This window comes from Chlamydotis macqueenii, chromosome 26 (genome assembly GCF_036417535.1).
Source record: "Chlamydotis macqueenii isolate bChlMac1 chromosome 26, bChlMac1.mat, whole genome shotgun sequence".
Lineage (NCBI taxonomy): Eukaryota > Metazoa > Chordata > Aves > Otidiformes > Otididae > Chlamydotis > Chlamydotis macqueenii.
The window spans coordinates 1,961,477-1,987,005 of record NC_141581.1 but is presented as its reverse complement, the minus strand read 5'-3'; the positions used below and the strand labels follow the sequence as shown (position 1 = coordinate 1,987,005).

General features: G+C 52.3%; 1 protein-coding gene across 1 annotated transcript in view; it reads right to left on the bottom strand.

Annotated features, from left to right (window-relative positions):
• Positions 1 to 25,529, bottom strand: part of LOC147597511 (mucin-16-like) — a 91,564-nt gene that overhangs the window by 21,496 nt on the left and 44,539 nt on the right. Inside the window, exons 33-95 of the mRNA XM_086767675.1 lie at positions 25,398 to 25,465; positions 24,841 to 25,013; positions 24,702 to 24,728; positions 24,309 to 24,451; positions 24,129 to 24,196; positions 23,572 to 23,744; positions 23,433 to 23,459; positions 23,040 to 23,182; positions 22,860 to 22,927; positions 22,303 to 22,475; positions 22,164 to 22,190; positions 21,771 to 21,913; positions 21,591 to 21,658; positions 21,034 to 21,206; positions 20,895 to 20,921; positions 20,502 to 20,644; positions 20,322 to 20,389; positions 19,765 to 19,937; positions 19,626 to 19,652; positions 19,233 to 19,375; positions 19,053 to 19,120; positions 18,496 to 18,668; positions 18,357 to 18,383; positions 17,964 to 18,106; positions 17,784 to 17,851; positions 17,227 to 17,399; positions 17,088 to 17,114; positions 16,695 to 16,837; positions 16,515 to 16,582; positions 15,958 to 16,130; positions 15,819 to 15,845; positions 15,426 to 15,568; positions 15,246 to 15,313; positions 14,689 to 14,861; positions 14,550 to 14,576; positions 14,157 to 14,299; positions 13,977 to 14,044; positions 13,417 to 13,592; positions 12,674 to 12,804; positions 12,518 to 12,585; positions 11,975 to 12,147; positions 10,915 to 11,054; positions 10,760 to 10,827; positions 10,102 to 10,274; positions 9,463 to 9,489; positions 9,053 to 9,162; positions 8,884 to 8,951; positions 8,522 to 8,694; positions 7,880 to 8,028; positions 7,730 to 7,797; positions 7,240 to 7,412; positions 6,729 to 6,755; positions 6,405 to 6,547; positions 6,223 to 6,290; positions 5,742 to 5,914; positions 5,260 to 5,423; positions 4,480 to 4,547; positions 3,641 to 3,795; positions 2,960 to 3,123; positions 2,800 to 2,864; positions 2,011 to 2,186; positions 1,866 to 1,910; positions 1,022 to 1,101 (exon numbers count right to left, since the gene is read on the bottom strand). Coding sequence (XP_086623801.1) covers positions 1,022 to 1,101; positions 1,866 to 1,910; positions 2,011 to 2,186; positions 2,800 to 2,864; positions 2,960 to 3,123; positions 3,641 to 3,795; positions 4,480 to 4,547; positions 5,260 to 5,423; positions 5,742 to 5,914; positions 6,223 to 6,290; positions 6,405 to 6,547; positions 6,729 to 6,755; positions 7,240 to 7,412; positions 7,730 to 7,797; positions 7,880 to 8,028; positions 8,522 to 8,694; positions 8,884 to 8,951; positions 9,053 to 9,162; positions 9,463 to 9,489; positions 10,102 to 10,274; positions 10,760 to 10,827; positions 10,915 to 11,054; positions 11,975 to 12,147; positions 12,518 to 12,585; positions 12,674 to 12,804; positions 13,417 to 13,592; positions 13,977 to 14,044; positions 14,157 to 14,299; positions 14,550 to 14,576; positions 14,689 to 14,861; positions 15,246 to 15,313; positions 15,426 to 15,568; positions 15,819 to 15,845; positions 15,958 to 16,130; positions 16,515 to 16,582; positions 16,695 to 16,837; positions 17,088 to 17,114; positions 17,227 to 17,399; positions 17,784 to 17,851; positions 17,964 to 18,106; positions 18,357 to 18,383; positions 18,496 to 18,668; positions 19,053 to 19,120; positions 19,233 to 19,375; positions 19,626 to 19,652; positions 19,765 to 19,937; positions 20,322 to 20,389; positions 20,502 to 20,644; positions 20,895 to 20,921; positions 21,034 to 21,206; positions 21,591 to 21,658; positions 21,771 to 21,913; positions 22,164 to 22,190; positions 22,303 to 22,475; positions 22,860 to 22,927; positions 23,040 to 23,182; positions 23,433 to 23,459; positions 23,572 to 23,744; positions 24,129 to 24,196; positions 24,309 to 24,451; positions 24,702 to 24,728; positions 24,841 to 25,013; positions 25,398 to 25,465 — 6,792 coding nt within the window. The remainder of the gene's footprint in view (positions 1 to 1,021; positions 1,102 to 1,865; positions 1,911 to 2,010; positions 2,187 to 2,799; positions 2,865 to 2,959; positions 3,124 to 3,640; positions 3,796 to 4,479; positions 4,548 to 5,259; positions 5,424 to 5,741; positions 5,915 to 6,222; positions 6,291 to 6,404; positions 6,548 to 6,728; positions 6,756 to 7,239; positions 7,413 to 7,729; positions 7,798 to 7,879; positions 8,029 to 8,521; positions 8,695 to 8,883; positions 8,952 to 9,052; positions 9,163 to 9,462; positions 9,490 to 10,101; positions 10,275 to 10,759; positions 10,828 to 10,914; positions 11,055 to 11,974; positions 12,148 to 12,517; positions 12,586 to 12,673; positions 12,805 to 13,416; positions 13,593 to 13,976; positions 14,045 to 14,156; positions 14,300 to 14,549; positions 14,577 to 14,688; positions 14,862 to 15,245; positions 15,314 to 15,425; positions 15,569 to 15,818; positions 15,846 to 15,957; positions 16,131 to 16,514; positions 16,583 to 16,694; positions 16,838 to 17,087; positions 17,115 to 17,226; positions 17,400 to 17,783; positions 17,852 to 17,963; positions 18,107 to 18,356; positions 18,384 to 18,495; positions 18,669 to 19,052; positions 19,121 to 19,232; positions 19,376 to 19,625; positions 19,653 to 19,764; positions 19,938 to 20,321; positions 20,390 to 20,501; positions 20,645 to 20,894; positions 20,922 to 21,033; positions 21,207 to 21,590; positions 21,659 to 21,770; positions 21,914 to 22,163; positions 22,191 to 22,302; positions 22,476 to 22,859; positions 22,928 to 23,039; positions 23,183 to 23,432; positions 23,460 to 23,571; positions 23,745 to 24,128; positions 24,197 to 24,308; positions 24,452 to 24,701; positions 24,729 to 24,840; positions 25,014 to 25,397; positions 25,466 to 25,529) is intronic.

The following is a 25,529-nucleotide window of genomic DNA, read 5'->3' as shown; positions in this document are numbered from 1 at the left end:
ATCTGTTGCGCTAATGCACTTTTCTTGTGTTCAGATGAGGGAAGTACACCCCGTACATGCCCTGCTGAACCTGGTATAGATGAGACTTTCTTCTTAGGCAAAAGACGATCTGGTGGGAAAAGAACAATGTTAATGGCAAAAAAAACCCAAACCAAAAAAAAGCGAAGTCTGCACTTTGCCCTTCATTAGATGCCCTGAGTTGTTGCCAGGTGGGGATGGAGGGACCTGGTGAACAAGACGCTTGCCTAACCGCACAGGTGGACACTAGGAGAGCCCCCAGTTTTGAACCTGAGTTTTTTCCTCTTTTAAATCTTGCTGACTGTAATTTTTACTCTGGAACCTTCAAGGACAGTAATCCATGTTCTCTGTAGGCTTAGCTGTTCTCTTCTAGCTGGTGCAAAGCAAACACAGCTGCTTTTGAAGCAGTGCTATTCAGATGCTGTCCCCCATCAAATCAGCACCAGAGATGAGAGAAGGATCTGCTCTGCTCTTCCCAAGGGTACGCAGCTGGCGTACGGCCCTGCCAGGCTGCTGACGTCTGCATGTTAAGAGCATCAAATACAAAATTCTGGATGCAATTCCTGCAGGTTATTAAAGATGTCATCTTCTACACTCCCTTATCTGTAACCTGATCATTCTGCAGGTATTTGAACAGGGAAGAGGTTTAACAAAATGCTGCAGAAGATCCCCTAATTCAACCTACTTGTCATCTTAGTCCCTTTGGTTTTATATTTTTCTCTCCACAAAGGAATCCATCTCATTCATGATCCACTGCTTCCTTTCCTAGATATCTACTTAGCTGACTATAAATACCCTTCCCCATCCTCCTGTACGCAAGTCCTTCAAAGAGCTGGTGGTAACTGAAGGAGGGATTGGCATGCCGTTTGCATTACTGTGCTTGTTGGGTACTGTTCCCACTGGGCTTCTTGTGGATGTGTCTGAATGTCCCTCCTGCCACTACCCTGATGGCTGGGTGCTGCTGTACTCAAGTTGGAGGTAGGACAGCAAAGGGGCCACTTACCAGGAAGCATAACAAGATGAGGAGAATGAAGCCCAGCAGGGTGAAAATGCAGATGAGGATAATTGCCCAGAACTGGAGCTCTGGAAAGGCAAAAGAAGGGCACATCAGTTTTTTGGATTCCTGTACACGGGACAGGCAGGGAGATTTCACCCTGTCAAAGTTCAAAAGTACTGTATAGTGCATAGTTGAGGCAAAATTCTCAGTATCTGGCCTTCCCTGGCTGCAGGGCAAACATGCCCCAGCAACATGAAGATGGATGGGATGTACAGAAACTTTGGGAGTCAGGGTCCAAGGATCTACAACTTTAAATACCACCTCAGCATCAGAGCCCTTCAGGGCCCTTTTCAGGAATGTTCAGAGAGACAAAGTTGTCTCTCAGCTGCTGGCTGGAATCTTTTGGGGAAGGGGATGGAGCTAAGGGTGTCAGCAAAAGCTGTAGTTACCTTTGCCAGCATGTTTGTGATGCATGCAAAAGCAACAGTTTAGGGTTGGTGGTTTTTTCCCCTCTCCTGCTTAGTGTTAGTCCTGAGGTTGTGGTTATGCTCACACCACTGAATCTAGGTGGTGTTTTTTTTTTTTTTGTGAATACTGCAGTTATCAAAATTTATGGATGCCAAAGCTCCAAAACAGCTTGCTCAACTGCATTGCTTTTGCCTGTCCTTCACTTCTGTTTTCCTTAGGTTGGCTCTGATGGCCCCTGCTCTTTGCTGCCAGCCTACCAAGAAGTCCAGGATTTCTGGGCTCTTGGATGGATCTAGTCTCTGTTTCAAGGTATGTGTGGATAACTTACTGTAGCTCAAGTATTCAGTAGCTGTAGGGTGAATCCCTCCAGAAAAGGACTTACCCGATCTTTCAGACTCCTGTCCATCTGTTTTGAGTGGAGAGTAACCTGGAAATAAAGGGTGGGACAGGTGAGAAACAGCGTGCTCTAGAAGTGATTAAAACTAAACTAATAAACATTCCCACGAAGTCATCTCGGGAGCTCTCACCTTCAACAGTCAGACTTTGATCTTCCAGCTCATAGCTGGGGCCCAGCTTGGTGAACCCATGGGTCAGGCGTTTCAGCTCCTCATAGACGTTCTGCTTTTGTAAAGCCTCTGAGAAGGGGCCCAGGGTGAATTTGCAGATGGAGGCAACGTTTGTGTAAGCTTTCCCATGGACAGGCCTGGAGGATGAGAGCCAGAGTTGTCATGATGGGATGAGAGAAAAAAGACGTAGAGCTGAGTGGAGGCGGGGGGAGGGATTCAGAATCAGGCTCAGGTTTGCAGATGTCTAAGCAATGTTTCATTAGCATAGGATCAGTTTTTGCAGTTTATGCTAGATGAGACAGGAACTCATGTAGCCTTGTGAAAGCCACCCACTGATTTAATCCCAGGCTAGGCATTTCTAAGGGGTAAATCAGCTCAGCTTTTTTTTTTTTCCTCCAAAGAGGGGCTGGAGAAGATAGAGAAGTAGATTTTGTTCTCAGGCTGGTCAGTTCAGTGGAGTTTTAGCTTATTTGAATAAGCTGAATGAGAGAATAAACATATTTGTTTTACTCTGGAATTGTTTATGCATGAAAATAGCTTTGCTAGCATGGAAACAAAACCACCTCTCATTTAGACAGAAACCTTTTGTGGTGAAGGCAAAACTGACAGTGAGCGAAGGTGCTTCCTCTGTGTCATCCAGAGCACAAAGGTTGGCAGTGAGGCATACACACCACGCCGTGGCTCTGAATGCCTCTTCTGCTAACTGCTCTTTTGGGATTCAAGAAAAAAAACTTCCGAAGAGGGACGTACCCAAAGCTCTCAATGGTACAGCCAGCAAAGTAGTCCTTCACGCTGCTGGTTCTGAATGCATCAAGCTGATGGGAAGAAACAAAACAATTAAGAAAAACTGAGTAAATTTAATACATCCTTAATTTGGACAGGGAAATCAAGCTATTGCTGTTAGTTTTACCTCTTTCTCAATTTTCTCCTTGTTCACTTGGTACATCTGTGACCTGGAGTCCTGCAGGTCTGGGGAGTAGGGAAGGTTGGAGATTCTGAAATTTAATCTGAAGTTTTCTTTCCCAGACTTAAGGGGTGTTTTGTAAGTTGCTGCCTCAATTGCTAGTTCCAAGTCTGTATATTGAAAGGAAAATTCAATATAAATTCTAGCAGACAGAAATGGAGGCTCTTTTGCCAAGCAGCATTGACCTGCAGACTTTTAGCTAGGAGAACTTGAAGTCTTAATAGGTTAACAGAACTGTTATGCACTGTGGTCTGACAGCAAATTCCCAGTCTGCCCCTTGAATCAGTCCTTCAGCAACGTACTAGGCTGCTCATTTCTTTGGGAAGTTGTACTTTTGAAAAAAACTAAAGGTCTGTTTATCTCTGAATGCTGGAAGTTATGGCGAGTAGTTACCACTTCATTTTCTTATTATTTGAGTAACACCTCAAGCCATGGAGGACTGAAGGGCTACACCGAGCCATACTGAATGCGGCAAAGGACTGGCCCAGCTCTGGCCTGAGTTCAGCGCTTCAACCTGATAACAGATGTATTTCCACACACATCCCTTCTGATAGACTAAAAGTTGGGAACTCTGAACATGCTGTGGCAAAGTGGGTTGGTCTGGGTGGAAACTGGGCAGCTACGTACTGTCTACTGAGAACTCTTGCAGCTGGTAACTGCTTCCCAGCCATAGTCCGGTTGCGTTTGAAGTCCCATCCTGAAAAGCCCTTTCAACCATGGCCCTGCTGATGCTGGGCTCTGGCTGGAAGAAGCACTTGCAGTCAACCACTATGGATCCAGTCCTGTGGACAGAGAAACAGAGGTTCTGAGATAAACAGGCTGATAATCATAAAACTTCATGTGGGAAAAAGTTTCCTGAAGGGTTCCTGCTGTTCTGAGCATTAAGTGTTTTAAGCTCATGTGGTGCTACTGGGAGATGTCCACAAAGCTGTTTTGGGCTTTTCCTTTGGACAGGGACTGCAGGTGAAATACTACTACATCTTCTCTGTGCAAACAAGTTATACTGCACACATACAATGAAACACTAGCATTTTTTAAAAAGCTTTTATCCTGTGTGAGGGTGCCTTGCCCAAGCCTCTTTTCATCTAGAGTAGGATGCTACAGCTATACCTGAAGCTCGCTTTTAAAACCCGGTGGAGTCCAAGTCAAGAGAAGTGCAGAGGTTGCAGGGTCACCATCAGTCCTCATTAAGAGGATGGCAATCAGTAATTACTGGGATATTCAGAGACCTAAGAGTGCCTTACAAAAATCCTGACTGAGAAAAACGTCAGTCCGTACCAAGTTAGGAAAAATTCAAACTGATTCATTTTGGGAAACCTAGAAATTACTTCTTAGGGCATAAACCAAACCATTGTCAACATGAGAATGGAGGGGAGGGATTCTGCAGAGGACAACGGCACCTGGCCTTTGGGGAAGGGTGCCAGGGTATGGCTACCTCTCAAACAAAACCAGATTGTATCACAGACCTCAGCCTGGTGATACTGCAGTTCAGGAACTGGTCTCGCAGGTTGCTCTGACGGTACAGTTGATTAATCTGAAATAAAAATGTTATGTTAAATATTAATGAGTTCTAGGCCTCGTGGTAGATGCTTTAGGGCAGCAAAAGGGCTTCTAATTTTGGAGAAACACCAGAATTTTTTTTTTTTTGGCTAGCTGGGTTTCATGTGAGTTGGTTTTTACTTCAGCATATGCCTTCCGGTGATGGAGTCTGACCTCCAGCTTTCTATTTTATCTGAACAAGCCACCAGAGCTAAACAGCACAATCTGCTGACTGACAGCTGTCATCTTGATCCACATTTCACAGACAGCGCAGGCTCAGAACTCAAAGTACAGAATGTTACGGCTTCATCTGAAAAGCAAACCCTACATAATTAGGGCTGTCTCAGGTTGATATGTTGGTGGATGGGTGCTGAAGAGAACGTGTTGCATTCTCAGCAATGAATTCTGTATGTGCTGACCTCTGAGCTGGCAGAGATTTGTACACACTTCTAGACATCAAACTGAAATGCTGAGTGTGCATTTAACAGATAACCTGCACTTCTTGTATTTTGGAGTGCATGTCTTTGGAGACAATTTCACGTAACAAAATCAAAAGTGAGTCAAAGGTCAATCTCATCTTTTAGAGTGTAGAAATTTTTGTTCCCAAATGTTGATTATTTTTTTTTAATTAAAAAAATAAATCTACTGCAGTTGCTGCAAAAATCAACCAGCGCAGACATGATGGTATTCAAGTTGCAGCTTCTTACCTTGTTACTGATGCTTTCCACTGCTGCTTTGTATTCTGGAGACTTAGAGTCTGGGTTAGTTAGATTTTCATTGACTATTCTAAAGCTCAATCTGTAGCCCGATTTGGCTGGAGCTTCAGTCAAGACGGGCTTTCTGGAGATAGCTGTGTCCGTGACAGGGAAACCTAAATAAAAAAGATAGAGTATGTTTACTTTTACATAGACCTATCCATACCAAAAAAACCAATATAGGTATGTTCCTGTTCAGATTATTTTATGTAACAATCAAATTCTCAAAGTGTCCACATGATTTAAGGGACTGAAATGCTTCTAGGATGGCAGTATCAGGCTGGATTGGTTTTATTGTAGTGTCAAAACCTACAGAATACCAACAAACCAAAGGTGAAGTTCGTTAGTGCTCAAGCCCCAGTGGAGCAGAAGAATGAGGAGTGATCTCCAAGTGATCCCAAAATCACATCTTGATACTGTTCACGGATGCTTACCATCGACATACAGGCTGTTCTTCTCCAGGCTGTAGTGCCCTAGTTTGGTGAAACTATTTGTCATGGTGCTCAGCTCACGATAAACCTTTTCTCTGTCAAACCTGGCAAGGCTGACGTTGTTTTTGTAGCTGCAGACGGCGTCTACGCCCGTGTCATCCCTGGCTCTCCCAGACCTAAGTAAAAATGTCAGACACATTCTTTAGGATGCTGCTGATGCTTACAGAACACCCTGTGTAATTAGTATAATGAGGAAGAACAGGCAGTGAAACCTCTCACTGCAATTGGGCTCCTCCATCTTTCAGCCAATTCTCAAGAATTGTGGCAACGGCATTTAGATATCAAAATGATTTTACCAGCAAGAAAATAATGAACGGATAGGGAGGTGTCACTGGCTTCTGTTTTCCGGTATCAGAACAACTACAACTTATGGAAATTTAAGCAGATTAAAAGAAATAGTTAATTGCACTTTCAGGAATCTTACCTAAATCTCACCACTTTACATCCTGTGTAGACAGAGCTTATGCTACTTCTTTTGAAAAGAGGGTCAATCTGCCAAAAAAAAAAAAGTACAACTGAGAACTTGAAAGCATGTCCTAAGTTTAATGCAGGCAGATTAAGATCACCACCATAACACAAAATGGGCAAAACCAGAGCCAGGCTTACGTAATGGTTGATAACTTTCACTGTGGAAATGAATTTGCGGGAACTTGGTGCATCGAGATCTGCAGTGTACTGGAGGTTGGTCAAGGTGAAATTAAGTGTGAAATGCCTGGATGGTGGGCTTGGTGCAGTAGTTACGCCCAGAGCTGTAATCAAAGGGGAGGAGGATTATGATCTTACTACACAAAAAGCTATCATCACTTTCAAAGGCATTCCCAATCCTAGCACACTTCAAGGCTACTCTGAAGAATCTCTTCCCCTCTTGTATTCCTGAGTGCACCACTCCTCTGATAGCTTTCCCTGGAATGAGTTTGGCAAAACACTTACATGATCTCTCGAGTGGTTCGTTGTAACCTGGAAAGGAAATGAGAGAAACATTATGTAAGAGAACTATACACTTAAGAGAATGAAAGAGAAGAGGGGGTGATTAAATGGATGACTTGGGGATGAATCATCAGAACCAAGGGTGTGTTTCTATTAACCTACGCTTAAGCAGAACAAGGTGCTTTTATAATAGTGAAGACCACAATGAGAAAATATGTGCCACTGCTTAAATTAAATACTGGTGGGATAGAGATTAGGTGAAATGTTCACCTGTGTGTGAATGAGGTCAAGCCTAAAATTAAATCACTCTTCAGTGTAACATAGACATTTTTTATTATTTTAATTTCTATGTAAAAATGTTCTTGGAAGCATAATCTTCATCTTATGCACATAAGTTATGCAGTAAACTCCACTGGCACGACCTTTCCTTAAGGTCCTTTTTTTGTTTTTTTTTTTCACTTTGATGCCCCAAACTGCTCTACTGCTTGGAAGAATGAGAAAATCAAGCTCTTACCATTGATATAGAGGCTCTTGTTGTCCAGGTTATAGATTCCTAATTTGGTGATGCCATTTGTCATGCTCTTTAGTTCTTGGTAAACCTTAGTTTTGTCAAACTTGGGCACTTGGGAGCCATTTCCATAGCTGCAGATGGTGTCTACTCCTGTGTTATCTCTATTCCTCACTGACCTGAGGAATTGAATATCATTAAGCTTCTGTTAGTTATTCCAAAAAACTGCTTGCTTTTCTGATGTGATTAAAAAAAAACCCAAACAATTAAAATCTGTCCACAGTTCTCAGAGATGGTCTGTGGAAATTACTGAGATATGGTATTGCAAAGAAAAAGGCTTTCTAAGATAAGGACCATACAAAAGTGCACAGAAGCTTTATTACAGTGATAGCGACTTCTTGAAAAAGGAACTGTGATTAGTTATTTAAGTGTCAGTCAAACATAAGGAAATCCATTTGCTAAAGTTTAAAGTTAATTTTTCAGCTGTATTACTCACCTGAATCCTATCACTTTGCAGCCAGTGAAATATGGGCCAATGCTGCTCTTCCGAAGCAAGGGGTCAATCTGACAAGGAAAGGTCTTTGTGAGTATGGGAAACCCAAAATACTGGCTGATTTCAGTGAAAAACAATGTGACTTTGGCTTACGTAATGTTGCATTATTTTCTCAGTAGAATTGAATTTAGCAGAATTTGGTGTCCCTAGGTCTGTCGTGAACCTGAGGTTGATTATTGTGAAGTTCAATATGAATCGCTCTATGACAGGTCCTGGGCTTTGTGTGGTGGTTGGCTTCACCACTGTAAGAGAACAAAAATTACACAGATAAAATAAGAGCAGGATCTTCATAAAACACCATTTTTACTATTTTTCTTTGTTTACCGTAGAAAAACATATGAACGTGGTCACATGCTTTAGATACTTTGCAATCTTATGAGCTTTGCAAGTCAGGGGGAAACAAAATCAACTTATGCCTTTGAGTAGCTTTAATATGTATCTGTTTTAAAATATACTTACGTGACAGACTATGTGGTTCATTGTAATCTAAAAAAGAAACAGACAATTATTAGAAATATATTTGAAGAAAATCTCAGCAGGACTAAACACATGGTTTTTATTAGAAAAGATTCAGAATCATGGTTACTAAATTCATGACTGTGTTAATTTAGTGACTCTGACAGTTTTTTGCCCTCTTTGTTATCTGTTTTGAGAGGTGTATTTAATCCTCTTCCTTCTCATTCCAAAATAGTCTGTGTCAACCTAAGGAATAATGCCTTAAGGTGGTCTCCTTACCATTAACGTAGAGGCTCTGGCTGTTAAGGATGTAGTGTCCCAGCTTGGTGATGCCATTTGTCATATTGCTCAGCTCATGGTAAACTGTCACTCTGCTGAACTTAGGACCTGAAGGCTCATCCCTGTAGCTGCAGAATGCATCTACTCCTGTGTCATCCCTGTCCTTCTTTGGCCTAGGAAATGAGGCACTGTTTTACGATGTTTTAATCGTCATTGAGAAGTCCATCTTAACTTTCGGTAGATCAAAGATGCGCATAAGAAAACCACTTGGTGACATTACATTAACGTGTTGAATGCTGAGAGATGGGAAACCACTTTTTAAGAAGTAGGTAATGCAGACTTTTCCCAGGCATGACTCTTACCTGAATGCCATTACTTTGCAGCCAATATAAGCAGGTCCAATGCTGCTTTTTTGGAGTAAGGGGTCAACCTAGAAATAATAAAATTCAAGTAAAATATCATGGCACCAGCAAGAGGTTAGACATATTTACAGAACTGTGCCCAAGCAGGACATCATTTTGCCAGACTTACGTAATGGTACATGACTTTTTCTGTTGACTTGAATTTTTTAGTATTTGGCATTGCCAGATCTGCAGTGAACTGGAGGTTGGTTATCGTGAAATTCAGTGTGAAGTTTCTCACTGCCGGTGACAGAGGTTGTGTACTTTGATCAACTGCTGTAATGAACAAGGCAAATTATTGCTTGAAAAAACAATTTTTGATCATCACTCCTAGATGAAACACTATAAGAAAAATTCTTAGATATTCTAGTTTGTTTCAGGGTTAAAGCAGCGGCGGTACCCTAATAGGCTCCCATGTTCTCTCAATAATGTTTTATAAGTCTAGTAGTGCTCTTGGTTGATTAGTCCAACCTTCTTTTTTGGCTACTGCTAACAAACAAAATCTTCTTGCCTTTTCAAGTGCTATTTAAAGGTACTTACATAGTCGAGGCTGGAGTTCATTATAACCTATGGAGGGAAGAAAAAGACAGTGTTTGAGAAACTGGCTTACCATGTGGAAGGTCTGGCACACAGTGGAATACAGAACTCGAATTGGTTTTGTCTGAGAGATCCTGTGTAACATTTACTAGGAAAGAGTGATTTGATGACTACCTAGGCATAATTGCACATTCACACTGCTGTATGTTGGCAAGCTGCTGCTTTTCTTAGAGAGCAGTGCACAGAATTCTCCCTTCCTTAGGGATGTTGAGAGGGAATTTACCCATTCCCTAAATCCAATTTAACTTCTACATTGACAGTTTAAGTACATCTTTTGTCAAGCGGTGGCCAGCTCTAGCGCTGTTCCTCTGCAGGGGAACACATTCCACAGTGCACCTTGAGAGGTCAGTCCTTGTATTTTCTGGAGAATTACCTATGGCCTGTTATGATATTAAACATTGTATTTGGCTAAGTTAGTTCAAAGGCTATGAGTGACAGTGGTTCCTCTGCTTTGGTTAGCATTTGTTCTTGCTCTCCCTCCAGGTTTTATTGCTTCTGTAGGCACATAGTAACTCAATTCCTCCTAATATCAAATCAGCAGTCAGGAGAGGATTCCCTCCTGACATCAGCTCAGCCACTTACCGCTAACATAAAAACTCTCCGCATCCAGCTTGTAGGGTCCTAGCTCAGTGCAGCTGGCTGTCATCTCGCTTAATTCATGATAAACCTTGATTCGGTCGAATTCGGTAGCGGTAGCATTGGCTCTGTATGTGCAGACCGCATCCATGGCAGTGCTCTCTCTGTTCTTCACAGACCTGAAAAATCATGCATGCGTTTGCAGGCCTGAATGACACTTCTGTGCGTTTGAGTTCGCTTGCACACTACTATGGAATTAGATTTTCCCTTAAAATACTGTAAAACAAGGTTAATAAATAAAATAATGCCCTCAAATTCTGGAAATCTAGTGTTATGCTGTTTTATACAACTGGAACAGCACTTCTATGATCTAACTGAAATGCACATAAAATTAGTCGGATTACCCTCTTTAGCTAGTGCAAAATTGATGTGAAATCAATGCAAGCATAATAAAGAAATTATGTAATTACCACCCCATCACAAGGGATCATAAATGAGGTGTAATTCTACTTAGCACCCTCTAGAACTTAACAGGCTCTACCAGGCTAGGAGGAAACAAAAGCAGGAAGCAATTCTATGCAAAGGAAAGATTTCTGCATAATCCTTCTGCCAGCCAAAAGCTGAATGGCCCTTGTCTTCTATAGCACTTCCAGGATGTGCCTACCTTAGTGCCACGACCGTGCATCCAGTGTACGCAGGGCTAACGCTGCTGTTCTTCAGCGCACGATCCAGCTGCCAAGAAAAAAAGCCGGTTGATAGGTCAGTGAATAAATAATAAAACCTACAAGAACATGAGCACTAGAGGAACCTGACACTCACCAAGTATGTCAGAGTTTTTTTGGTAGCAATAAATTTTTTAGAATTTGAATTTCCTAATGCTGATGTGTAGAGGAGATTTGTCATTGTGAAGTTCATTGTGAAATGTCCCTCTCTTGCAAGAGGAGGAGCTGGAGATGTTGCTGCAAGAAAAGCACAAAATTGGTTGCAATGAGAAAAAAAAGACTTGGGAACCTTTCAAGAGTAATTCTGTGTTTCTGCAAACGGGTCTCCTCTGACCTATTGTCGTGGTTTTGTTTAGTGGGGGGGGCCTAAGGTGGTATGTACACCTATGTAATCCTGATCTAATTCAAATGCTTCATGAGACAGTGATACCAATGGTGCTTAATCGTTAACTCCCCTCACTATTAAATGTTTGCACATTGTATTTTTACTTCTAGTTCCATTAAAAGGCTAAAAAAAAAAGAAGATATCTGGGTAGGCATGCATCTCTGACTTGTATATTGATAATTAGGGCATTATGGCTTTTTAATTACTTAAAAGTACTTACAAGGCATACGATGGGCTTCATGGTAATCTGGAAGGAGAAAGGACAAAGTAATGAATTCTGCTACTGATAAGAGACAATAATTGAATCAAATATCTGTACGGGTGGACAATGCCACAGAAAGACAATAGATTTGCTGTTTCTGAGCAGTTGCTTAAAACTTTCTATGATAGTGCAGTGATGTGTTATTTTGAAGAAACCTCCATTGCAACTGGTGGAGGAAGGTTCCTGGTTTATGCTGAAATCAGTTACCTTTACTTCTTAAGATTTATATACTGCTTTGCATGTTTCGGTAATTTATCAAATGTTATTTAAAACTTTAAAAAACCCTGCAACTGACAATGCAAACCTCTGAAAGTAAATTATGCTAGTGTGAGGAGAATGTGCAGATGATGGAGCTCTGTGAATTATCTAGCATACAGGTTGAGCCAAAGTATCCATGTTGCAAATGCTACTCCATCTGCACACTAGTCACTATTGTGCTTTAATGACAAGACAGTGATGGACTATTAGCCAAAGCATACCCCCACATCCACGAGCAAATCAACATTTTACCATTGATATACAGGCTTTCTTGGTCCAGGCTGTAGATTCCCAAGCTGGTGATGCCATTTGTCTTGTTGCTCACTTCATGGTAAACAATCACTTGATCAAACTGGGAAGCAGCAGAATCTGTTTTGTAGGTACACACAGCATCTACTCCAGTGTCTTCAGTTTTTTGTGCTGGTCTAAGGAAATAAGGATATATCTTGTTCTTTTCCAGAATTCAATATTCAGCATACATACTGATGAGTTCAACTGAACCATGTTGCCAGGTAGAAAAGAAAATACTTTTTTTTTTTTTCCCCATCATGATTTTTTCAAGTGTGGTATCAAAATGGTGAGAACATACTTGACCTTTCAGGTGCTGCAAGCATGAATTCAAGTAAGTTTATAAAGACATGACTGGAAAAAGTGTAATGATTTCTTGGGTATCCCGGATCAGGTGATAAATTAAGAGATTTAAAAGTGAATTAAGGAGTTAGGATTCGTTTGTGGATCATACTACATCACAAAAAGCTAAATTATATATTTTTTAAATATAAACATTGATCTTACCTGAAAGCCATCATTCTGCAGCCTGTATACGTGGAATGAATACTAGTCTTTTTGAACAGCTGATTGAGCTGAAAAAGAATGAGTTTTACAAGTTAACCATACATACACAAGCACAGTAGCACAAAGGAAAAATAAATAGGGATATATCACACTAACCAGAGCAGACAGGACTCTTGCTGTAGCGCTAAACTTGGCAGAATATGGATTTCTGAGACTATTAGAGTAGTGGAGATTAGTTATGGTGAAATTCACTGTGAACTTCCCAGTTCCTGAAGGCAGAGCTGTAGCTGGAAACAAAAACAAGGAAAAGTAAATGAGAGACAGGAATTAATTAATATCGTCTTAATGTACAGTCAAGGAGTAAGATAAACATACAATAAATAAACATAGCTGTAATTTACTTATTTTTAGAAGAAAAACAGATTCACAATTAGACAAGATATGATACAGGCTGACATTTAGATCTGATATTACTGGTTTATATTTAGATTATAAAAAAAGGTACAGATTTACCTGGAAAAAGATGTGCTTCATTGTACTCTGAAAGAGAAAGACATGTTCAGTAAAAAAAAAAAAAGATAAGAAAGGGTAAAAAAACCAAAGGAAACAGACAAAAAACCCGGAAAAAGTTGATACTTAAAATACTAAAAATAAGAAATACAGTACACCTGAACAAGGTAAATCTTCTTATATTGATATTAAAATATATAGAGGAAGAGGAAATTATACGAGAATGAATGAAAACTGAGAAGTAAACCCCAGCAGAAAAAAATTAAAATATGAACTAAAAAAAACCAAATAAAAATATAAAAAAGAACAAATAATTCTTGGGTGGATATAATAAGTAAAGTTGTCATAGACATATATAGCAAAATCTAAAAAGCAGAGAAAAAAAATACCACCGTTGACATAGAGGCTGTCCTTGTCCAGGCTGTAGGGGCCCAGCTGCGTGATGCCTCTGGTCTTGTTGCTGACTTCGTGGTAAAGGCCCACCCTGTCCAAGGGCGGGGCGGAGGGCTCCTTGCTGTAGGTGCAGACGGCGTCCACCCGCGTCTCGTCCCCTTCTCTCGCTGGCCTGGAAAACATATCGCCGTGCCTCAGCACCCCTCCTCTGCGCCCTCTCGCTGGAGAGCCAGGCCTAGGGGCTTGGGCAGCCGGCCCTGCGCGGGAATGCCCAACCCGGGCATGCGTGGTGGCCGGCCACCGCTCTCCTGCCTCCGCTGATGCCCTGGGGCTGTTGAGGAAGCACAGGGCCAGGCAGGACTTTGGAGCTGTCTTTGGGCTATGCCGTCAGCGCCGCGAGGCGAGAGGGCACGCAGAGAGGGAGAAGCTCCTAAGGCAGCAGGGCATGAGGGAGAAGGTCCTGCCTCCTTAGCCTAGGCGGCAAGAGAGCAGTTGCGTGACAGGCCCCCTGACCTGATCGTGCAACTCGCAACGGGAGGCTCAGCGCGACCCATACCTGAAGGCTGTGGTTTCACATCCACGCAAAGCGGGGCCAATGCTGCTTCCCTTCAGAAGGCGGTCCAGCTGCCCAGGAGAGAGGAGGTTTCACAGTGAGAGCCTGGCACTCTCCCTGCGCTCCCTCCGCCTTTCTGGGTCCTCCAGGGGCACGGCCATGGCCGTGCGCTGGGTCGCTTACCAAGGTGGCCATGACGCGTCGGGTAGTGTTGAGCTTTGCGGAGCCAGGAGCGGCCAGGTCGGCATCGTAGGGGAGATTGGTGATGGTGAAGTTGATGGTGAAACGCTCGAGGGCTGCAGCTGTGGTTGGTGGCTGGCTGGGAGCTGCAAGAAGCACAGATGGGGAGTGACAAGGGGCACGAGCCAGGGGGTCAAGGCTCTGGGTGTTCGGGGACAGCGGTCTCCTGCCAGCCACCCCTCCTCCCTGGCCCTGCTGTCCATGCGGAAGGCTGCCAGGCTCCCCGCTTCTCCCAGGGAGCACGAGCCCTGGCCCCCAGCTGCCTCTGCCCAGGAGAAAGCCCCCGCGAGGCACTTCTTGCCGTCTGAGCTCAACCCGCCCGTGCCCTGTACTCACCAGGCAGGGCCGGCTGTTCGTTGTAACCTGGGAAAGGAGAGAGAGAGGGTGATGAGCTGGAGCTGGGGACGGGACGGGGCAGGGCTGGGCAAGGCTACGCTGGGACAGGAGAGGAGGCAGAGAGAGGAGCATAGGTCACCGTTGACATAGAGGCTGTCCTTGTCCAGGCTGTAGGGGCCCAGCTGTGTGATGCCTCTGGTCTTGTTGCTGACTTCGTGGTAAAGGCCCACCCTGTCCAAGGGCGGGGCGGAGGGCTCCTTGCTGTAGGTGCAGACGGCGTCCACCCGCGTCTCGTCCCCTTCTCTCGCTGGCCTGGAAAACATATCGCCGTGCCTCAGCACCCCTCCTCTGCGCCCTCTCGCTGGAGAGCCAGGCCTAGGGGCTTGGGCAGCCGGCCCTGCGCTGGAATGCCCAACCCGGGCATGCGTGGTGGCCGGCCACCGCTCTCCTGCCTCCGCTGATGCCCTGGGGCTGTTGAGGAAGCACAGGGCCAGGCAGGACTTTGGAGCTGTCTTTGGGCTATGCCGTCAGCGCCGCGAGGCGAGAGGGCACGCAGAGAGGGAGAAGCTCCTAAGGCAGCAGGGCATGAGGGAGAAGGTCCTGCCTCCTTAGCCTAGGCGGCAAGAGAGCAGTTGCGTGACAGGCCCCCTGACCTGATCGTGGCAGTCGCAACGGGAGGCTCAGCGCGACCCATACCTGAAGGCTGTGGTTTCACATCCACGCAAAGCGGGGCCAATGCTGCTTCCCTTCAGAAGGCGGTCCAGCTGCCCAGGAGAGAGGAGGTTTCACAGTGAGAGCCTGGCACTCTCCCTGCGCTCCCTCCGCCTTTCTGGGTCCTCCAGGGGCACGGCCATGGCCGTGCGCTGGGTCGCTTACCAAGGTGGCCATGACGCGTCGGGTAGTGTTGAGCTTTGCGGAGCCAGGAGCGGCCAGATCGGCATCGTAGGGGAGATTGGTGATGGTGAAGTTGATGGTGAAACGCTCGAGGGCTGCAGCTGTGGTTGGTGGCTGGCTGGGAGCTGCAAGAAGCACAGATGGGGAGTGACAAGGGGCACGAGCCAGGGGGTCAAGGCTCTGGGTGTTCGGGGACAGCGGTCTCCTGCCAGCCACCCCTCCTCCCTGGCCCTGCTGTCCATGCGGAAGGCTGCCAGGCTCCCCGCTTCTCCCAGGGAGCACGAGCCCTGGCCCCCAGCTGCCTCTGCCCAGGAGAAAGCCCCCGCGAGGCACTTCTTGCCGTCTGAGCTCAACCCGCCCGTGCCCTGTACTCACCAGGCAGGGCCGGCTGTTCGTTGTAACCTGGGAAAGGAGAGAGAGAGGGTGATGAGCTGGAGCTGGGGACGGGACGGGGCAGGGCTGGGCAAGGCTGCGCTGGGACAGCAGAGGAGGCAGAGAGAGGAGCATAGGTCACCGTTGACATAGAGGCTGTCCTTGTCCAGGCTGTAGGGGCCCAGCTGCGTGATGCCTCTGGTCTTGTTGCTGACTTCGTGGTAAAGGCCCACCCTGTCCAAGGGCGGGGCGGAGGGCTCCTTGCTGTAGGTGCAGACGGCGTCCACCCGCGTCTCGTCCCCTTCTCTCGCTGGCCTGGAAAACATATCGCCGTGCCTCAGCACCCCTCCTCTGCGCCCTCTCGCTGGAGAGCCAGGCCTAGGGGCTTGGGCAGCCGGCCCTGCGCGGGAATGCCCAACCCGGGCATGCGTGGTGGCCGGCCACCGCTCTCCTGCCTCCGCTGATGCCCTGGGGCTCTTGAGGAAGCACAGGGCCAGGCAGGACTTTGGAGCTGTCTTTGGGCTATGCCGTCAGCGCCGCGAGGCGAGAGGGCACGCAGAGAGGGAGAAGCTCCTAAGGCAGCAGGGCATGAGGGAGAAGGTCCTGCCTCCTTAGCCTAGGCGGCAAGAGAGCAGTTGCGTGACAGGCCCCCTGACCTGACCGTGGCACTCGCAACGGGAGGCTCAGCGCGACCCATACCTGAAGGCTGTGGTTTCACATCCACGCAAAGCGGGGCCAATGCTGCTTCCCTTCAGAAGGCGGTCCAGCTGCCCAGGAGAGAGGAGGTTTCACAGTGAGAGCCTGGCACTCTCCCTGCGCTCCCTCCGCCTTTCTGGGTCCTCCAGGGGCACGGCCATGGCCGTGCGCTGGGTCGCTTACCAAGGTGGCCATGACGCGTCGGGTAGTGTTGAGCTTTGCGGAGCCAGGAGCGGCCAGATCGGCATCGTAGGGGAGATTGGTGATGGTGAAGTTGATGGTGAAACGCTCGAGGGCTGCAGCTGTGGTTGGTGGCTGGCTGGGAGCTGCAAGAAGCACAGATGGGGAGTGACAAGGGGCACGAGCCAGGGGGTCAAGGCTCTGGGTGTTCGGGGACAGCGGTCTCCTGCCAGCCACCCCTCCTCCCTGGCCCTGCTGTCCATGCGGAAGGCTGCCAGGCTCCCCGCTTCTCCCAGGGAGCACGAGCCCTGGCCCCCAGCTGCCTCTGCCCAGGAGAAAGCCCCCGCGAGGCACTTCTTGCCGTCTGAGCTCAACCCGCCCGTGCCCTGTACTCACCAGGCAGGGCCGGCTGTTCGTTGTAACCTGGGAAAGGAGAGAGAGAGGGTGATGAGCTGGAGCTGGGGACGGGACGGGGCAGGGCTGGGCAAGGCTGCGCTGGGACAGCAGAGGAGGCAGAGAGAGGAGCATAGGTCACCGTTGACATAGAGGCTGTCCTTGTCCAGGCTGTAGGGGCCCAGCTGCGTGATGCCTCTGGTCTTGTTGCTGACTTCGTGGTAAAGGCCCACCCTGTCCAAGGGCGGGGCGGAGGGCTCCTTGCTGTAGGTGCAGACGGCGTCCACCCGCGTCTCGTCCCCTTCTCTCGCTGGCCTGGAAAACATATCGCCGTGCCTCAGCACCCCTCCTCTGCGCCCTCTCGCTGGAGAGCCAGGCCTAGGGGCTTGGGCAGCCGGCCCTGCGCGGGAATGCCCAACCCGGGCATGCGTGGTGGCCGGCCACCGCTCTCCTGCCTCCGCTGATGCCCTGGGGCTCTTGAGGAAGCACAGGGCCAGGCAGGACTTTGGAGCTGTCTTTGGGCTATGCCGTCAGCGCCGCGAGGCGAGAGGGCACGCAGAGAGGGAGAAGCTCCTAAGGCAGCAGGGCATGAGGGAGAAGGTCCTGCCTCCTTAGCCTAGGCAGCAAGAGAGCAGTTGCGTGACAGGCCCCCTGACCTGACCGTGGCACTCGCAACGGGAGGCTCAGCGCGACCCATACCTGAAGGCTGTGGTTTCACATCCACGCAAAGCGGGGCCAATGCTGCTTCCCTTCAGAAGGCGGTCCAGCTGCCCAGGAGAGAGGAGGTTTCACAGTGAGAGCCTGGCACTCTCCCTGCGCTCCCTCCGCCTTTCTGGGTCCTCCAGGGGCACGGCCATGGCCGTGCGCTGGGTCGCTTACCAAGGTGGCCATGACGCGTCGGGTAGTGTTGAGCTTTGCGGAGCCAGGAGCGGCCAGATCGGCATCGTAGGGGAGATTGGTGATGGTGAAGTTGATGGTGAAACGCTCGAGGGCTGCAGCTGTGGTTGGTGGCTGGCTGGGAGCTGCAAGAAGCACAGATGGGGAGTGACAAGGTGCACGAGCCAGGGGGTCAAGGCTCTGGGTGTTCGGGGACAGCGGTCTCCTGCCAGCCACCCCTCCTCCCTGGCCCTGCTGTCCATGCGGAAGGCTGCCAGGCTCCCCGCTTCTCCCAGGGAGCACGAGCCCTGGCCCCCAGCTGCCTCTGCCCAGGAGAAAGCCCCCGCGAGGCACTTCTTGCCGTCTGAGCTCAACCCGCCCGTGCCGTGTACTCACCAGGCAGGGCCGGCTGTTCATTGTAACCTGGGAAAGGAGAGAGAGAGGGTGATGAGCTGGAGCTGGGGACGGGACGGGGCAGGGCTGGGCAAGGCTGCGCTGGGACAGCAGAGGAGGCAGAGAGAGGAGCATAGGTCACCGTTGACATAGAGGCTGTCCTTGTCCAGGCTGTAGGGGCCCAGCTGCGTGATGCCTCTGGTCTTGTTGCTGACTTCGTGGTAAAGGCCCACCCTGTCCAAGGGCGGGGCGGAGGGCTCCTTGCTGTAGGTGCAGACGGCGTCCACCCGCGTCTCGTCCCCTTCTCTCGCTGGCCTGGAAAACATATCGCCGTGCCTCAGCACCCCTCCTCTGCGCCCTCTCGCTGGAGAGCCAGGCCTAGGGGCTTGGGCAGCCGGCCCTGCGCGGGAATGCCCAACCCGGGCATGCGTGGTGGCCGGCCACCGCTCTCCTGCCTCCGCTGATGCCCTGGGGCTCTTGAGGAAGCACAGGGCCAGGCAGGACTTTGGAGCTGTCTTTGGGCTATGCCGTCAGCGCCGCGAGGCGAGAGGGCACGCAGAGAGGGAGAAGCTCCTAAGGCAGCAGGGCATGAGGGAGAAGGTCCTGCCTCCTTAGCCTAGGCGGCAAGAGAGCAGTTGCGTGACAGGCCCCCTGACCTGACCGTGGCACTCGCAACGGGAGGCTCAGCGCGACCCATACCTGAAGGCTGTGGTTTCACATCCACGCAAAGCGGGGCCAATGCTGCTTCCCTTCAGAAGGCGGTCCAGCTGCCCAGGAGAGAGGAGGTTTCACAGTGAGAGCCTGGCACTCTCCCTGCGCTCCCTCCGCCTTTCTGGGTCCTCCAGGGGCACGGCCATGGCCGTGCGCTGGGTCACTTACCAAGGTGGCCATGACGCGTCGGGTAGTGTTGAGCTTTGCGGAGCCAGGAGCGGCCAGGTCGGCATCGTAGGGGAGATTGGTGATGGTGAAGTTGATGGTGAAACGCTCGAGGGCTGCAGCTGTGGTTGGTGGCTGGCTGGGAGCTGCAAGAAGCACAGATGGGGAGTGACAAGGGGCACGAGCCAGGGGGTCAAGGCTCTGGGTGTTCGGGGACAGCGGTCTCCTGCCAGCCACCCCTCCTCCCTGGCCCTGCTGTCCATGCGGAAGGCTGCCAGGCTCCCCGCTTCTCCCAGGGAGCACGAGCCCTGGCCCCCAGCTGCCTCTGCCCAGGAGAAAGCCCCCGCGAGGCACTTCTTGCCGTCTGAGCTCAACCCGCCCGTGCCCTGTACTCACCAGGCAGGGCCGGCTGTTCGTTGTAACCTGGGAAAGGAGAGAGAGAGGGTGATGAGCTGGAGCTGGGGACGGGACGGGGCAGGGCTGGGCAAGGCTGCGCTGGGACAGCAGAGGAGGCAGAGAGAGGAGCATAGGTCACCGTTGACATAGAGGCTGTCCTTGTCCAGGCTGTAGGGGCCCAGCTGCGTGATGCCTCTGGTCTTGTTGCTGACTTCGTGGTAAAGGCCCACCCTGTCCAAGGGCGGGGCGGAGGGCTCCTTGCTGTAGGTGCAGACGGCGTCCACCCGCGTCTCGTCCCCTTCTCTTGCTGGCCTGGAAAACATATCGCCGTGCCTCAGCACCCCTCCTCTGCGCCCTCTCGCTGGAGAGCCAGGCCTAGGGGCTTGGGCAGCCGGCCCTGCGCGGGAATGCCCAACCCGGGCATGCGTGGTGGCCGGCCACCGCTCTCCTGCCTCCGCTGATGCCCTGGGGCTGTTGAGGAAGCACAGGGCCAGGCAGGACTTTGGAGCTGTCTTTGGGCTATGCCGTCAGCGCCGCGAGGCGAGAGGGCACGCAGAGAGGGAGAAGCTCCTAAGGCAGCAGGGCATGAGGGAGAAGGTCCTGCCTCCTTAGCCTAGGCGGCAAGAGAGCAGTTGCGTGACAGGCCCCCTGACCTGATCGTGGCAGTCGCAACGGGAGGCTCAGCGCGACCCATACCTGAAGGCTGTGGTTTCACATCCACGCAAAGCGGGGCCAATGCTGCTTCCCTTCAGAAGGCGGTCCAGCTGCCCAGGAGAGAGGAGGTTTCACAGTGAGAGCCTGGCACTCTCCCTGCGCTCCCTCCGCCTTTCTGGGTCCTCCAGGGGCACGGCCATGGCCGTGCGCTGGGTCGCTTACCAAGGTGGCCATGACGCGTCGGGTAGTGTTGAGCTTTGCGGAGCCAGGAGCGGCCAGGTCGGCATCGTAGGGGAGATTGGTGATGGTGAAGTTGATGGTGAAACGCTCGAGGGCTGCAGCTGTGGTTGGTGGCTGGCTGGGAGCTGCAAGAAGCACAGATGGGGAGTGACAAGGTGCACGAGCCAGGGGGTCAAGGCTCTGGGTGTTCGGGGACAGCGGTCTCCTGCCAGCCACCCCTCCTCCCTGGCCCTGCTGTCCATGCGGAAGGCTGCCAGGCTCCCCGCTTCTCCCAGGGAGCACGAGCCCTGGCCCCCAGCTGCCTCTGCCCAGGAGAAAGCCCCCGCGAGGCACTTCTTGCCGTCTGAGCTCAACCCGCCCGTGCCCTGTACTCACCAGGCAGGGCCGGCTGTTCGTTGTAACCTGGGAAAGGAGAGAGAGAGGGTGATGAGCTGGAGCTGGGGACGGGACGGGGCAGGGCTGGGCAAGGCTGCGCTGGGACAGCAGAGGAGGCAGAGAGAGGAGCATAGGTCACCGTTGACATAGAGGCTGTCCTTGTCCAGGCTGTAGGGGCCCAGCTGCGTGATGCCTCTGGTCTTGTTGCTGACTTCGTGGTAAAGGCCCACCCTGTCCAAGGGCGGGGCGGAGGGCTCCTTGCTGTAGGTGCAGACGGCGTCCACCCGCGTCTCGTCCCCTTCTCTCGCTGGCCTGGAAAACATATCGCCGTGCCTCAGCACCCCTCCTCTGCGCCCTCTCGCTGGAGAGCCAGGCCTAGGGGCTTGGGCAGCCGGCCCTGCGCGGGAATGCCCAACCCGGGCATGCGTGGTGGCCGGCCACCGCTCTCCTGCCTCCGCTGATGCCCTGGGGCTCTTGAGGAAGCACAGGGCCAGGCAGGACTTTGGAGCTGTCTTTGGGCTATGCCGTCAGCGCCGCGAGGCGAGAGGGCACGCAGAGAGGGAGAAGCTCCTAAGGCAGCAGGGCATGAGGGAGAAGGTCCTGCCTCCTTAGCCTAGGCGGCAAGAGAGCAGTTGCGTGACAGGCCCCCTGACCTGACCGTGGCACTCGCAACGGGAGGCTCAGCGCGACCCATACCTGAAGGCTGTGGTTTCACATCCACGCAAAGCGGGGCCAATGCTGCTTCCCTTCAGAAGGCGGTCCAGCTGCCCAGGAGAGAGGAGGTTTCACAGTGAGAGCCTGGCACTCTCCCTGCGCTCCCTCCGCCTTTCTGGGTCCTCCAGGGGCACGGCCATGGCCGTGCGCTGGGTCGCTTACCAAGGTGGCCATGACGCGTCGGGTAGTGTTGAGCTTTGCGGAGCCAGGAGCGGCCAGGTCGGCATCGTAGGGGAGATTGGTGATGGTGAAGTTGATGGTGAAACGCTCGAGGGCTGCAGCTGTGGTTGGTGGCTGGCTGGGAGCTGCAAGAAGCACAGATGGGGAGTGACAAGGGGCACGAGCCAGGGGGTCAAGGCTCTGGGTGTTCGGGGACAGCGGTCTCCTGCCAGCCACCCCTCCTCCCTGGCCCTGCTGTCCATGCGGAAGGCTGCCAGGCTCCCCGCTTCTCCCAGGGAGCACGAGCCCTGGCCCCCAGCTGCCTCTGCCCAGGAGAAAGCCCCCGCGAGGCACTTCTTGCCGTCTGAGCTCAACCCGCCCGTGCCCTGTACTCACCAGGCAGGGCCGGCTGTTCGTTGTAACCTGGGAAAGGAGAGAGAGAGGGTGATGAGCTGGAGCTGGGGACGGGACGGGGCAGGGCTGGGCAAGGCTGCGCTGGGACAGCAGAGGAGGCAGAGAGAGGAGCATAGGTCACCGTTGACATAGAGGCTGTCCTTGTCCAGGCTGTAGGGGCCCAGCTGCGTGATGCCTCTGGTCTTGTTGCTGACTTCGTGGTAAAGGCCCACCCTGTCCAAGGGCGGGGCGGAGGGCTCCTTGCTGTAGGTGCAGACGGCGTCCACCCGCGTCTCGTCCCCTTCTCTCGCTGGCCTGGAAAACATATCGCCGTGCCTCAGCACCCCTCCTCTGCGCCCTCTCGCTGGAGAGCCAGGCCTAGGGGCTTGGGCAGCCGGCCCTGCGCGGGAATGCCCAACCCGGGCATGCGTGGTGGCCGGCCACCGCTCTCCTGCCTCCGCTGATGCCCTGGGGCTCTTGAGGAAGCACAGGGCCAGGCAGGACTTTGGAGCTGTCTTTGGGCTATGCCGTCAGCGCCGCGAGGCGAGAGGGCACGCAGAGAGGGAGAAGCTCCTAAGGCAGCAGGGCATGAGGGAGAAGGTCCTGCCTCCTTAGCCTAGGCGGCAAGAGAGCAGTTGCGTGACAGGCCCCCTGACCTGACCGTGGCACTCGCAACGGGAGGCTCAGCGCGACCCATACCTGAAGGCTGTGGTTTCACATCCACGCAAAGCGGGGCCAATGCTGCTTCCCTTCAGAAGGCGGACCAGCTGCCCAGGAGAGAGGAGGTTTCACAGTGAGAGCCTGGCACTCTCCCTGCGCTCCCTCCGCCTTTCTGGGTCCTCCAGGGGCACGGCCATGGCCGTGCGCTGGGTCGCTTACCAAGGTGGCCATGACGCGTCGGGTAGTGTTGAGCTTTGCGGAGCCAGGAGCGGCCAGGTCGGCATCGTAGGGGAGATTGGTGATGGTGAAGTTGATGGTGAAACGCTCGAGGGCTGCAGCTGTGGTTGGTGGCTGGCTGGGAGCTGCAAGAAGCACAGATGGGGAGTGACAAGGGGCACGAGCCAGGGGGTCAAGGCTCTGGGTGTTCGGGGACAGCGGTCTCCTGCCAGCCACCCCTCCTCCCTGGCCCTGCTGTCCATGTGGAAGGCTGCCAGGCTCCCCGCTTCTCCCAGGGAGCACGAGCCCTGGCCCCCAGCTGCCTCTGCCCAAGAGAAAGCCCCCGCGAGGCACTTCTTGCCGTCTGAGCTCAACCCGCCCGTGCCGTGTACTCACCAGGCAGGGCCGGCTGTTCGTTGTAACCTGGGAAAGGAGAGAGAGAGGGTGATGAGCTGGAGCTGGGGACGGGACGGGGCAGGGCTGGGCAAGGCTGCGCTGGGACAGCAGAGGAGGCAGAGAGAGGAGCATAGGTCACCGTTGACATAGAGGCTGTCCTTGTCCAGGCTGTAGGGGCCCAGCTGCGTGATGCCTCTGGTCTTGTTGCTGACTTCATGGTAAAGGCCCACCCTGTCCAAGGGCGGGGCGGAGGGCTCCTTGCTGTAGGTGCAGACGGCGTCCACCCGCGTCTCGTCCCCTTCTCTCGCTGGCCTGGAAAACATATCGCCGTGCCTCAGCACCCCTCCTCTGCGCCCTCTCGCTGGAGAGCCAGGCCTAGGGGCTTGGGCAGCCGGCCCTGCGCGGGAATGCCCAACCCGGGCATGCGTGGTGGCCGGCCACCGCTCTCCTGCCTCCGCTGATGCCCTGGGGCTCTTGAGGAAGCACAGGGCCAGGCAGGACTTTGGAGCTGTCTTTGGGCTATGCCGTCAGCGCCGCGAGGCGAGAGGGCACGCAGAGAGGGAGAAGCTCCTAAGGCAGCAGGGCATGAGGGAGAAGGTCCTGCCTCCTTAGCCTAGGCGGCAAGAGAGCAGTTGCGTGACAGGCCCCCTGACCTGACCGTGGCACTCGCAACGGGAGGCTCAGCGCGACCCATACCTGAAGGCTGTGGTTTCACATCCACGCAAAGCGGGGCCAATGCTGCTTCCCTTCAGAAGGCGGTCCAGCTGCCCAGGAGAGAGGAGGTTTCACAGTGAGAGCCTGGCACTCTCCCTGCGCTCCCTCCGCCTTTCTGGGTCCTCCAGGGGCACGGCCATGGCCGTGCGCTGGGTCGCTTACCAAGGTGGCCATGACGCGTCGGGTAGTGTTGAGCTTTGCGGAGCCAGGAGCGGCCAGATCGGCATCGTAGGGGAGATTGGTGATGGTGAAGTTGATGGTGAAACGCTCGAGGGCTGCAGCTGTGGTTGGTGGCTGGCTGGGAGCTGCAAGAAGCACAGATGGGGAGTGACAAGGGGCACGAGCCAGGGGGTCAAGGCTCTGGGTGTTCGGGGACAGCGGTCTCCTGCCAGCCACCCCTCCTCCCTGGCCCTGCTGTCCATGCGGAAGGCTGCCAGGCTCCCCGCTTCTCCCAGGGAGCACGAGCCCTGGCCCCCAGCTGCCTCTGCCCAGGAGAAAGCCCCCGCGAGGCACTTCTTGCCGTCTGAGCTCAACCCGCCCGTGCCCTGTACTCACCAGGCAGGGCCGGCTGTTCGTTGTAACCTGGGAAAGGAGAGAGAGAGGGTGATGAGCTGGAGCTGGGGACGGGACGGGGCAGGGCTGGGCAAGGCTGCGCTGGGACAGCCGAGGAGGCAGAGAGAGGAGCATAGGTCACCGTTGACATAGAGGCTGTCCTTGTCCAGGCTGTAGGGGCCCAGCTGCGTGATGCCTCTGGTCTTGTTGCTGACTTCGTGGTAAAGGCCCACCCTGTCCAAGGGCGGGGCGGAGGGCTCCTTGCTGTAGGTGCAGACGGCGTCCACCCGCGTCTCGTCCCCTTCTCTCGCTGGCCTGGAAAACATATCGCCGTGCCTCAGCACCCCTCCTCTGCGCCCTCTCGCTGGAGAGCCAGGCCTAGGGGCTTGGGCAGCCGGCCCTGCGCGGGAATGCCCAACCCGGGCATGCGTGGTGGCCGGCCACCGCTCTCCTGCCTCCGCTGATGCCCTGGGGCTCTTGAGGAAGCACAGGGCCAGGCAGGACTTTGGAGCTGTCTTTGGGCTATGCCGTCAGCGCCGCGAGGCGAGAGGGCACGCAGAGAGGGAGAAGCTCCTAAGGCAGCAGGGCATGAGGGAGAAGGTCCTGCCTCCTTAGCCTAGGCGGCAAGAGAGCAGTTGCGTGACAGGCCCCCTGACCTGATCGTGGCACTCGCAACGGGAGGCTCAGCGCGACCCATACCTGAAGGCTGTGGTTTCACATCCACGCAAAGCGGGGCCAATGCTGCTTCCCTTCAGAAGGCGGTCCAGCTGCCCAGGAGAGAGGAGGTTTCACAGTGAGAGCCTGGCACTCTCCCTGCGCTCCCTCCGCCTT